General features: G+C 30.4%; 1 protein-coding gene across 1 annotated transcript; it reads right to left on the bottom strand.

The window, feature by feature from the left end:
- Window positions 1–377: 377 nt before the first annotated feature.
- LOC112023853 (agamous-like MADS-box protein MADS2) lies at window positions 378–12,467 on the bottom strand. Its single transcript, XM_024056476.2, has 8 exons — window positions 12,055–12,467; window positions 6,209–6,287; window positions 5,638–5,699; window positions 4,932–5,031; window positions 1,558–1,599; window positions 1,437–1,478; window positions 740–876; window positions 378–646 (listed from the first exon to the last, which is right to left on the bottom strand). Exons 1-8 carry the CDS (start codon window positions 12,237–12,239, stop codon window positions 559–561), a joined length of 735 nt encoding a protein of 244 aa, XP_023912244.1. The 5' UTR covers window positions 12,240–12,467; the 3' UTR covers window positions 378–558.
- Window positions 12,468–12,790: the final 323 nt, after the last annotated feature.

Genomic DNA, 12,790 nt, shown 5'->3' with positions numbered 1-12,790 from the left:
CTATGGACAAGTATCTATGGAGAAAAACAAATCATTTTTTCCCATAAAAATAAATTATGGAAAAATATATGCTGTTGGAATCACAAAGTGCAAGCATCTTTATGAATGAGTGGTTGGGAGGCCTATAAGTGCAGCGAGCATTTGCAAGTCTGAAAATTTTGAGCAACTTCAATGTTATGGTATTTCAAATTTTCAATTTCAACACAGAATATTTGATAAGAACTGTGAAGATCATCAAGAGGTAGGTGAAACCACAACCTTATGTTATCTTAAAAGTATAATAAATATCTCCCTTAAGGGTTTTCAACACATCAATTATAAACTCCTTATATGCTTTAATGCATGTGGCTAAAATAATAAACATCTCCCTTAAGGGTTTTCAACACATTAATTATAAACTCCTTATATGCTTTAATGCATGTGGCTAAAAGTTCCATAGTGCTATGAAAGTCAGTCACTGCTGCTTTTATGACAATATAAGCTATAAATGCTCATGAAATCATTTAGATATCGCCACCAACAAGAAGCATTTAGCTACGTACGTGCTTGGCAAATGGCTCAAAGCATCCAACCAGGAATGAACCCATTGACTTGTTGAGCATGAGTAGTGCCACTTAACTGCTGGTCGGAACCAGATGCATTATACCTGTGTCCCAAAAATGGAATTAAAGACACAAGAAGTTAGATAGTCACAATGGTTTGAGTATCGAAGCTAATTAAATATGGTTTGGATGCTTACCCTATTTGCAATGTGGGATTGCAATCTAAAGGCTGGAAAAACCTCTGAGATTGAGCATTCTGAGGACCATATGACATACTTTGCTCACCGCCTTCCCATGATTGTCTAAGGTTATTTCTTGAACTAATTTCATCCAGCTGCAAGAAAGCAAATTTGAAAACATATGTGAGTGGTTAACAAATAACAATCATATTAGCCATGGACAATTTTTGTGTCGTAGGAGGAAAAGAGACAATGGACGTAAAATATATCAGTCTTGGATAATAGGAGTAGTTGCCATCCCACCATTTAAGTATACCACTGCCATGGTTTTCTCAAAAATTCAATCTTTCAGTATTTGATTTTTTCCCAATGAAATATCAAATGGAAACTTTTATAGAGAATTGAAACAAAGGAGCATTGATTTGCCTCCATATTAAGAAACCCAGTTAGCAATTTTTGCCCAAGATTGAGACTTGAATGTGTGTACTCATGAAGGGTGTGAGGAAAAAAAAAGGCAGTGAATGAAACTGATGTGCAGGGGCTTCAGTGTCTAGGTAATTAATCAAGAGTCAACTTTCAACTGGCTTGTGCGTTCTGCAAAGACAAGAACATGAAAAGAGCAAAGCAGCAGACCATGCAGAGAGTGGTACTTCCACATAGTAGTGAACAACGCCCAACTATTTATGAAAATGATAATCAGCACAGACATTATTACCTTTATTGTCAAAGCCCTGTTTGCTTCCACTAATAAGTGTTCCTGTACTTAAACAGTAGATTGTTGACATTAGAAGCAAATAAAATAGAATTACCATCATTATCATGCCGTATGTGTGTACCTTATTTTGGAGATCAGAAAGCTGGTCCAGCATATATTGTGTCTGCAAAGTAGATTGAGACATTTAGAGTAAGCTCTCCTCACATGAAACCGGAATTTCAACTTGTTAAATTTTTTAGAAACCATAACAGGATTCGATTTTATAGACAAAGCCATCTATTTTTCTATATATGTAAAATAATATATGTAGGACAAAATTTAACTACAAAATTAGTAATAGTCTTAGACTACAACTTTACTCAATATCATTAATATTACTATATATTTTAAAAATCTAACTGTAAGATTGCATATTTTTTTATACTCTTAATACATATGTCAAATTCTGCACCAATTAGATACTATTCACTATATATTCTATAAACTTATATTTTATGCATAATTTTAAATTTAAAAAACTTGTAATTTAATAAATTTAATAATGATATAGCTATTAATCTATAATTTTCTAGAAATTTTGCAAGTATAGAGAATATAAGAAAAAAATGTAATCCAATAGTGGATTTGTTAAAGTTCATTTCCAATGAAAAAATATTGAGTAAGATTGTAATTATAGGCTATAACCAATTTTGTAACTAAATTTTATTTGTATATACATATATAAACATAAAAGATGACTTATATATCACATATCAAAAATATAAAAAATATAAAATTAAAAAAAAACATTTTTTTTCCAGAAAAATAAAGAAGACAAAGCCTTTGTTGTTTGACTAGACAGCGTATGGTGAAATAGGAATATATCGATCCAATTTCCATATGTTATTCGATCAAATCAAATTAAAAAAATTTAGAAGCCTCCCATGGATTTTTGTAAAATCCATATATATGATTACATGATCAACTTTTAGTCAAACGTTTTAATATATGCTCAATAATCTAATGACAATGTATTAATAAGGATGCGTGTTAGGTCCAATAAATTAGACATTCGCAAATGACAAAAAGGTTTCAGTATTGTTGAGTCTTTGATGAGTATTTGTGAGTCTAAGACGAAGACTCAAAGATCTATTGAAGAGAATGTTGTTTTTGGAATTTGGACACAAGCTCAATTGATCAAGATATAATCTTGACAAATTCTCGATACATCCTGGATTGATCAAGGATTGCAGATTCAGTATTTGACCTTATGGGATATTTTTTGTAACCCTAATAGATAGCCTATTAAGCATGGCTTTTAAAGAGGTTGTAGAGGCATTAAATACTTGAAACAATGGAGTTGATAGATACTTTCACGAGAATAGATTCTCTATATGTCCACTGGAAGACAGTTTTTTATTTTTTATTTTTAATTTGATAATGTAGGCATCTTTATAAAAAAGAGTCTTTTGGACTTGCTGTCTACATGAACACACTTTATTCTAAAGTGCATGAAAATTGAGATATATATCTTGACCATTTTTTTTTGTTTATGGATGATTTAATTCTTATAGGTAACGATCCAAGAATCTTTGAAGAAAGTAATGGCTTGTAAATTTGAAATGTTTGATATTGAACTGTGGCCTACTATCTTGGCATTGAGGTATAGCAAATGGAGAATGAGAATGAGATTTTTATTTTCTCAAGAAGGTTTTTCTAAAGAGACCCCTAACAAATTTGAAATGTTAGATTACTAGCTAGTAAGTACCCAGTGAAATGTGGCGTTAAATTATCAAAGATGACAATGGAGAGAAAGAAATTTCAATATATTTTTAAGAGTTTGACTGTAATTCTCAAGCCTGCTTTTTGGTGTTCGACTTGTTAGTTGTTATATAAAATTGCCTAGCTACCGTGTCTCATTTGAAGATTGCCAATAGAATTTTTTACCATGTGAAAGGTCACTTGATTTTGGATTGTTTTATAATTTTTATTCATCCTCTAAAAGATTCAAGTGTGTAGGTTATAGAGTGATAGCGATTGAGTTGGAGAAATGGATGACAAAAATAGAACAGGGTTTGCGTTATACATGGGCAATACTACATTCACATGGAAATATAATAAAGAAAGAAGTTCATAACAAATCAACCATAGGTCTGACAAAGAATCAGTTTTCCATTATAGAAATAAGCACATCAAGTTTTCCATTTCTTGAGAATCTATTGCCTGAAAACATGTTGAACTTGAGTTTATGAAGTCATGATCAAATTCCATACGTACTCACCAATCCACTAATATATGATACCTATTATAAATTCTAGGCATTGTTAGGAATGATCAGAATGAGTTTAAAGGAAGAAATTAAAAGTTAATTTTTTTTTGTTTTTTTTTTTTTTTTTTTTTTTTTTTTTTTTTTATTTATTTAAATTAAACTAAGTTTATGAAGAGCAAGAGCCTTATGCATTAAATGAGTATGGAGTATGTGTGTGGAGTTTATGAAAGTTATATTTAAATATAATTAAAATTAGATTTTCATGGTATAAATATTTATATAACCATGAACCCATCTACTCAAATCAGGAGTGAAAGAAAGAAATAAAAAGCAAAGAGTTCTTTGTGAATTCACCAACTTTCAAAACAAGAATTTGAGTGAAACATGACACCAATAAGATCCTTAAAAGTTAAAATATATTACATACGCATGTATACTTACCAACACAAAAGATAGGATTATGCATTTATGCTATCAAAAATATAAATAAAATAAAAACTAACAAAATCAATCTACATTGTTAAAATGATCACATCAAATTGTCACATCTTATTTTTTCAAAATTGTATACAACATCAACAGCAGACGGGTACATATTATTTTGTGCATTACTTTTGTGAGAGCAAATTTTGTATCAATATAATCCCAAACAATATATTTCCTCACCAAATATACTTATGTCTTTCTATAGTTCGTAAATTTCTCAAAAAGATATATAAATGTGTTAAGGAACCAAAGAAAAAAAAATGTCATTTAAATTAAAATAAAACCATTAGATTCAGCTAAAATAACAAATTTTGTATTTTTGTGAACAAACCTTTGATTACTAATTATCCCTTGTGGTTTTGCCTTATCACAACTTTGTTCCACAAAATATTTTAACTTCTACATAATTACATTACATTTATCCGCCATGGGATTTGGACAGCAATTTAAAGGAGTTGAACTAAATTATGTTAAAACGCTTTGTTAATTTTTATTATTTTATTATTATATATTTCAATAATTACAATGAGGAAAGAAGATTTAAATCTTAGATGTTTTTGTTGAAAAAATTAGAAAGTACTAATTAAGCTACAAAACTCTTTATTAAAAAATAATATTAATAAAACTAAACAACATAGGATAAATTGTAATTTCCCAAGAAGAAAATTTTAAAATTTACTCAATTTCTGCATATTACAAAATATAAAATGTGTCAAGCAGTAAAACATGCTTATGCCATGCATTAATATAAATTTAATTACCTTAGTGGACCTGACTTGTTTCAATGATGAGTCCAGTTGCCGCTCAAGCCTCTCAAGGTCATTTGTGTTTAATGGGCCCAAATCTTCCCCAAGAAGGTTTCTGAAGGACCAAGGAGAAACCTTTCATGAGTGAATGCACTTGTGTGGTAGAATAGCTGAGCTCATAAACAAAGGATGCCACAATATTTCTAATCCAATGCTAAAACTATAATTTTTTTGGGGATAGTTATATTTTAAACCCTATAATTTAGGAGTGAAAAAAAATTGTATTTTCAAGAATATCAAATTATAATTTATAATTTCAAAAAGTAACAAATTAAACCTTGAAATATTGTAAAGTCACAAAGTAAACCATTAGGCTATATTAAACTTCAAACACAATACCGCTCCACTAAAATGGCTTGAGATTTAGTTTTTAATTTTTTGAACTTTAGGGTTAATTTGTTAATTGTGAAACTAAAAGGTTTATTTTTTTATTTTTATTTTTGTTAATGTCATGATTTAATGTGACTTTTGAAACTATAAGATTTACTTTGTTACACGGGTTTAAGGTTTAAAATGTAATATATACATATATATATATATATATCTATATATATAGTTTCCATTTTACACCATTATCCAAAGAAATCATCCATCTCAATCATTTTATAACAGCTCTAAATAAAAACACTAACCAAATTTAATTTTTCTAAACAATAATTACCTCTGAGTTTGTTGTACGGACTCAAACCTAGCTTTCAGTTTCAAGTACTCCCGGTAACTGATCTGTTACATTACATGATGACAGTGATATTAAAATCACAAACTGAGGCATGGTACAATGTTTAGACAAAACACCAAAATTTATTTAGTTTATACTTTATAATTTATACCATATATTAGACACTCAAAAAAAATTGACATACATATTTGCCACATTCTAATAGTGAGACAACAAACCAAAAGAACACTTGATTGGATTGTAGTCCCTCCAACAATCCTACAGACACACCCAGTTTAATATATTGCTAATTAAGTTGTTTACTAACGATGGAAGCAATATTATTTTTACATAAATCTATCGTTGATATTATTTTTATTACACACCAATCATACCTATACACATTAATTAATTTGATGCATGTGAAAGTAGATATAGAATTAGGTATCCCCCGACCTATTGGTTCCTATGATGGTAGAAGTCTAATAATTACTTCAAAGTCAGGTACAAGCAGTGAGATACAGTAAAACAGTTGTTGCATCAAAAAAGATACAGTAATACAGTTAAGCTATACCTCGAGCTCCTTGCCAGGTTTGTTCACTTCAACCGCACCATAACTGCATTTTTGGTACCTCTCGAGTGTTTTGAGCATGCTAGGTAATACAAAAATAGAAAAGTAAACCAATCAGGATGATCAAGGTGCATAGATTATGAGTAAATCTTGTTATCAAAAAATTTTCAAACCACACCTCTAAATCTCTAATATAAGCAACAATTCAACATAATTTTTTTCATTAGAAAAAAAAAAAAAAAAAGCCTAATTAAAAAAAAATTTACTCAAATACTATATATCGGAACTTGTTCCTGGTCTATGTAGTAAAATAATACAAGTCTGTCAATTGATATATTGGCATTTCAATCAATGTCATCAATACACTACTGGCTTGCTTGGTGGAACAGTGCAATGATACACTAGTCCTTTTATTATTTCTTAAAGGGTTTTAATAGGTCCTTTGAGAGGCATGTGTTTCTGCTTCTCTAGGGCGCTGGAGGTTTTGTAAGAGATTCTTTTAGGGTAGGCATGAAGTTTTATCAGACTCAAACACTATAAATATTTTGGATGTACACATGCATGAATCAGCATGATGCATGTCAAAGTCCTATCCTAGCTATATCAATAAATAAATAAATCAATCAAAAAGTTAATACAATAATATTAAATTTAAATCCATAAATCTATATCTTTTATTTATGTGGTGGTTTTATAGATTTTAAATGATGTGCTACTGAATGCATAATAAAATGATTCAAATTCAAAAAGAAAGAAACATTTTTCATCTCTCTCAAGTCTATATGTTATAGTATGGGTTCAATTAATTAGAGACTCCTAACCTCCCCATCCTTGTGGAAAAAGACCATCAAAATCTTCACATTGGCTGGAGTATGATAGTGGTTGGAAGGATTGGGTAGCCTTTTACACCCATGCAGCAGGTACTTCCACCTTAAACCTTGAAAATTCAAGTTTCATGGGTTTTGGAAGGTTGATACGAAGAGAATTCTCTGCTTGGTTGGTAGTAACTCTTGTTGTCTATTGTTGTTGCCTCCTTAGTTCTATTTCATTCACTTTCTATAGTGTATCAAAGAAAAAAAAATCTATAGACTATGACTAATTGCACTTCGTTGTTGGTGGACTTCATTTATGGTATGAGCATGGTGGTTTGTAGTTTTCTTGAGGTTAGCATTGAATTCATTCATATGTGAAGTTGATCTAGTTTCTGTTATGGTAACAGGAAAAAATTGTTTTAATACCACTAGATAAGAACCTAATTGATCTTGGAAATGTGTGATAGTACATTACTTTGAAGGCGGTCGGGTCTTCTAAGCGGAGATATTAGAGGGAGGAAGTTGAGAGTTTAAGAAAGTGACACTAGATGATTTTCTTTATAGTGGATAACAAGGGTAGCAATCCTTTTTTTTTTTTTTTTTTTCGGTATTATAGGTTTACATTTTACTATTAATATAAATATTATATTATAGATTAAACATATGCGTACAATATTATACAAATTTATAATTATATATATTTTTTACAATGTTAATCTTATACTGTTAAATATAATTTAACTAAGAATTTTCATTTATAGTTTTAACAAGTCTGTGACAACTTGCAAACTCGGCATTTTTCTACTTTCTAACCTCCTAATTGTTCTCACTACACATGCCAATTAGGCAGTTAGTTACAAGAGTAATCCCAATTCACATGCTTTGAAGGAAGGTCCCAACCTTTTACACACGTGCATACAACCAGTAACCAACAACCTTAGAATCTTCAGAGGCACATACTATGAGGTATTAGCCAGTGAAACTGCTGATGATGAGCTAAAGGCTAAAGCTGCTCCTATAAGATTCAAGCTGCTGCATCACGAAGCATGTGTGCTAGCTAGCGAGTGTCCTAACATTTTTAGCCCAATATTCACATGCTGATTTGTATAGAAGGCCATACATCGAGTTTTCTTCCATGCCATAACATGATAATGTGCTGAGATCAAGTGTGGGAACGAGTGAAGAGTAGGAGGTAGCTAACTCTGCAAACTTCACAGCGTCATCCTATTGAGCTGGAAACACTGAGTGTATCTTAATCTGCAAATTGTGCAGTGTGCTAGAAGAAGTGCAAGCTTTTAGGTTAGAGACAGTGTGCTTATATTTCTGAAATGACTAAAATACATTTGTTCTGTGAATGGGGTATTGTTAATTCACGTGACCCTATGTTTTGGAATTCTCTCTTCTGTTGAAAAGAAAGAAAGGCCCCAACTCAAGTTCAATATCATTCATGAAGATCATACATGTACTTCTTCTCTAAAGTTAAGACCTAAAACACTAAATCAGCTATACGGTTTGATAGATACTCTTAAATCTTAACTATATAATACATAACTACAAGAGCCTTTAAGGCACTACATAGACTAAAGTCTTGATCATCAAAAAAACTGTCCTATATCTATGCATTAGCTAATGCTTTTAAATTTTCACTTATGAGTCCTAGGCACTATGATCATTGTGCACTCTTGGTGCAAATGCAATGGTCACCTCATAAGTATAAATGCTTATGAGGTGTGAGAAATAAGAACTAGAATTTAAGCCTTTAAGAGAAAATTTCACATATATATACACTCAAATTAAATTATAGTAGTATTTCTATTTAAAAAAAAAAAAAAAAAAAAGACTAGACACAATGGGCTAAAGGCTAATTACTTGATCACAAAAACAATGAGTGTTAACATTATGAATAATTTTTCACAATTTGACTATCATGCTCCTCCAAACGTCTTACATTTCTAATGCCAACATGTGAGTGCCCATTGATAAATCATCTTTTTTTTTTTTTTTTTTTTTTTTTTGGGGGCAAATAAACTTCAACATGAAATACGAAACATTTATATGCCTGGTTGATGAATCCGGCTAGGGTTAACTAATATTAAGTGTATCTGTTTCTATTAAAATATTACATGAAAATGTAGCATGATTGATGTGACCATTAAAATATTAAAGGAAAATGTCTGACATGGTTGAGGTGATATTAATATATTATAGGTACGTAGCATACATATTTGTTGTACAATTCAAAAAAAAAAAAAAAAATTTAAAACAACTGCCCTGATCTTTTTCTTTTTCTTTTAAAATTATAATTGTTGCAAACTACTACTAGATAACATTTCAGCTGTCCAATTGTTCTTTTATTTTTTTAATCATAATCCATAATAATCTTATTAGGTTTTAGATGTCGGCAAGTACTATATATGTGACAAAACTTGTGTTAATGATGGTTGCAATTATTGTATTTAAGTTAGCTTAGAAGTGTCTTGTTTACTTATTCAAAAATATGAAGTACGTAAAACTTATGCAGTTGGGAAAAATCAAGTCTAGCTCAAGCAAAACATTAAAACGGGCAAACTTTTCACATGATTGTGGCTTGACTCTTACTCGAGCAAGATTGTGAAATCTTAATTGTTTCTGATTTTTTTTTCCGCTTGCAAGCAAGGTGTTTGTCGAAATTGCATAGAGAACCAAGGTTACAAAAGATTTGTATCTTATGACTGACTGTAACTATTTATTCGAATGAGTTTTCTACATTAAAGAGTTTCTTCATTACCACCACATCACCCAACATTGTGTCTTTTACTGTTTTGATGTGGTGATGGATACTATACATGGTTGAATTACTCTGTTAAATTATTTATTTGGAATACACATAACTTGTTCGCTCAACCCAATTAATTGGTTGCATAAGTTTTTGGGGTCTAAAACTTATTTTCAACTCTCTCTCTCTCTCTCTCCAAAATTATAAATATAAACCCTAAATAAAGCCAGGGAGTCATTACCATGAACTTGGTTTTCTCTATCCTTATTCCAACTTTTCAAGATATCATCTGTAAACTTAATTCTGTTTGGATATTGATGAGTTTCCTAAATGAAACCTATTCCATTATTTTTATCCATCTAAGAACATAACACACATACATACTTATACGTATACATATACGTGTATATATATATATATATATGTACGTTTGTATGTCTATTAAACATAACATCATGAATTTTACTAAAAAAATCAATTATGAACTGCTGGTCCTATTTCCATTGCTCCAAACCCAAGTCATATTTAGCCTTCTCCTTGACCATTTCTTCTGTAAAACTGTTTTTTTTTTTTTTTTTTTTTTTTTTGGGGGGGTGGGGGGGGGTGGTTATTGGTTCAATCATTTGGCTGACTGTCATAACACACAGAAAGATCAACCCAATATTCTTTTGCAGGGATCTCTAGGTAGTACTACCACTTAGATCCAGATTAATTTTACATTTCTGCAATTCTTATATGACCTATATGCACATTTTTCATTCTTAAGGTGGTCTGTGAATTTATTTATTTTTATAATTTAAATGAGAAGTCCTTGAATCATGATATTTTTGGAAGTAGACCTATTATACCTACAAGCTAAGTCTAATCTTTAACCCTATCAATCTCTAGATATAAATCCCACATGAACGATGGGTTGAACTAACCTTCTCCCTAGATTGGATAAGAAATAACTTTTTTTTCTTTCGAAGTGATAAGAAATAAATATTGGTCCTAAACCTACATTTCAAAACCTACATATGTAATATTTTAAATCCTGAAAGACTACTATAAAGCAAAAAAGAACTAGAAGCTTCATTATCGTACCAAACTGAAAATACTATATACTCTTAAATATTAATCTCATCATTTTAATAAATGTTTTGCATTTGAAAAGTGGAGATGAAAAATGAAGGGTTTTGAATAGTAATATGAACTTCGACAATGAATGATAGATTTGAGAGAGAGAGAGAGAGAGAGAAAGAGAGAGAGTTGCTTTCACAAATCACTTATGATATGAATTTGAAATATATTTCACACTTGATCCTTTCAAATTCACTTATTACTAAGGCTTAAATCTATTACTTATTATTATTACTAATAATTAAGGATTAAATTTATCGAGGAATTTCTTCAACAGAAAAATAAAAATAAAAACTATACTTGTTGTACTACATTTAAGCTATTTGAACCAAATAATAAAATCGAAATATTTCTTATTCTTTTCCTGAAAATGAAGCAAAAAAAAAAAATGAACAATAGTTTAATTTTAAACTTAAATTGAAACCGAAAAGTACATACAAGTTAAACAATTCTACATATATAGTCAGAACTTTTCAGAGAAAGAAAAAAGAAATTAAATAAGTCTCAGCTTATTGAATAATAATTTAAATGGATGCTTGGTTGAAAGATGTGTCAGTCTAGATTTCAGAAGGAAACAACAACAACAACAACAAAAATTCTCTAGCCACGCCATTTAACCGATTTAAGTCCTTGATCTGAGGCTTTTGAACAAATTTAAGTACAGCAATTTCTCTCTTTAAAAATTGAAACTTGGGTTTTTACAAAGAATCTTCTTATAAACTGACAGAAAAGCTGGAAATATGCTTCAGATCTCATGGTGCAAGATTTCCCTTTTTTAGAAAAAGAAAAAAGAAAAAAAAGTGTTATGGTGTAAAAATCAGATATATGAGATATTAGATCATCAACTAAACCAAGCTTCAAATAAATCATAAAACATATCAACCTCCCATAAGTCAAAGACTCTTTTTTTTTTTTTTTTGGAGAAACTCCCATAAGTCAAAGACTCAAGAAACAAACATTCCAATATAACATAAACAAAGAATTAATTAATTAAAAGAGTGAAAGAAGCTTCTTTCTATAATTAAATATGAGATTTCATCCGAAACCCATGAATAAAAATCAACCAAACAAGAAGAAGAAGAAGAAGAAAAGAGATCCTAGCTACATGTGTTTATATAACTAGGGACAAAAAGAAGAGCAAAGCACAAATTTTGAGCTATTACCTAGAGGTGCTACAGAACTCATAGAGCTTGCCACGGTTGGAGAAGATAATAAGGGCAACTTCAGCATCACACAGAACTGAAAGCTCATAAGCTTTCTTCAGAAGCCCATTCCTCCTCTTTGCAAATGTGACTTGCCTGTTTATCTTGTTCTCTATCCTCTTCAGCTCAACTCTTCCCCTCCCCATATCTCAATTATCCCACAAAAAACCACTACTTCTTTCCCTTTCTCTATTTATATAACCAAATATACAAACTTTTGCTTTTTTTTTTTTTTTAACTCTTTTTCTTTTTTGCTTGTTTTATTGTTCTTCTCTAAGGTACCAGTTGATACTCTTTGTCTAGGTCTGTACCCCAAGTATTACCAAATTTGTGAAATACAAGAGAAAAGTTGGATACTGAAAAACAAAACCCTAGAGAGAGAGAGAGAGAGAGAGAGAGAGATACAAAAATAGATAAGAGAGAAATGTTTTGTGTATTTGGTTCTCTTCTCTTATAAACTGAAATGAAGTCTAGGGCTGGTGACTTTGGGTGGCTTTTGTTTTTACTTTGCAAGTTTCGTATAAAATGTCTTTAATTTTTTTCTTTCCTTTTCTATGTGGTAAAATTTTGATATATCTATCCCATACGCATTTATGGAGCGTGAAGATATGAATATAAAAAGAGGTGATATATATATATATATATAACATTTTTACTATAAATTATAGCAAATCGGTGTACATGGACTTAAAGGCGC

Source organism: Quercus suber, unplaced genomic scaffold (assembly GCF_002906115.3).
Source record: "Quercus suber isolate HL8 unplaced genomic scaffold, Cork oak 2.0 scaffold_44, whole genome shotgun sequence".
Taxonomy (NCBI): Eukaryota; Viridiplantae; Streptophyta; class Magnoliopsida; order Fagales; family Fagaceae; genus Quercus; species Quercus suber.
Note: the sequence above shows the minus strand (reverse complement) of the source record. Positions and strands in the feature narration are given on the sequence as shown.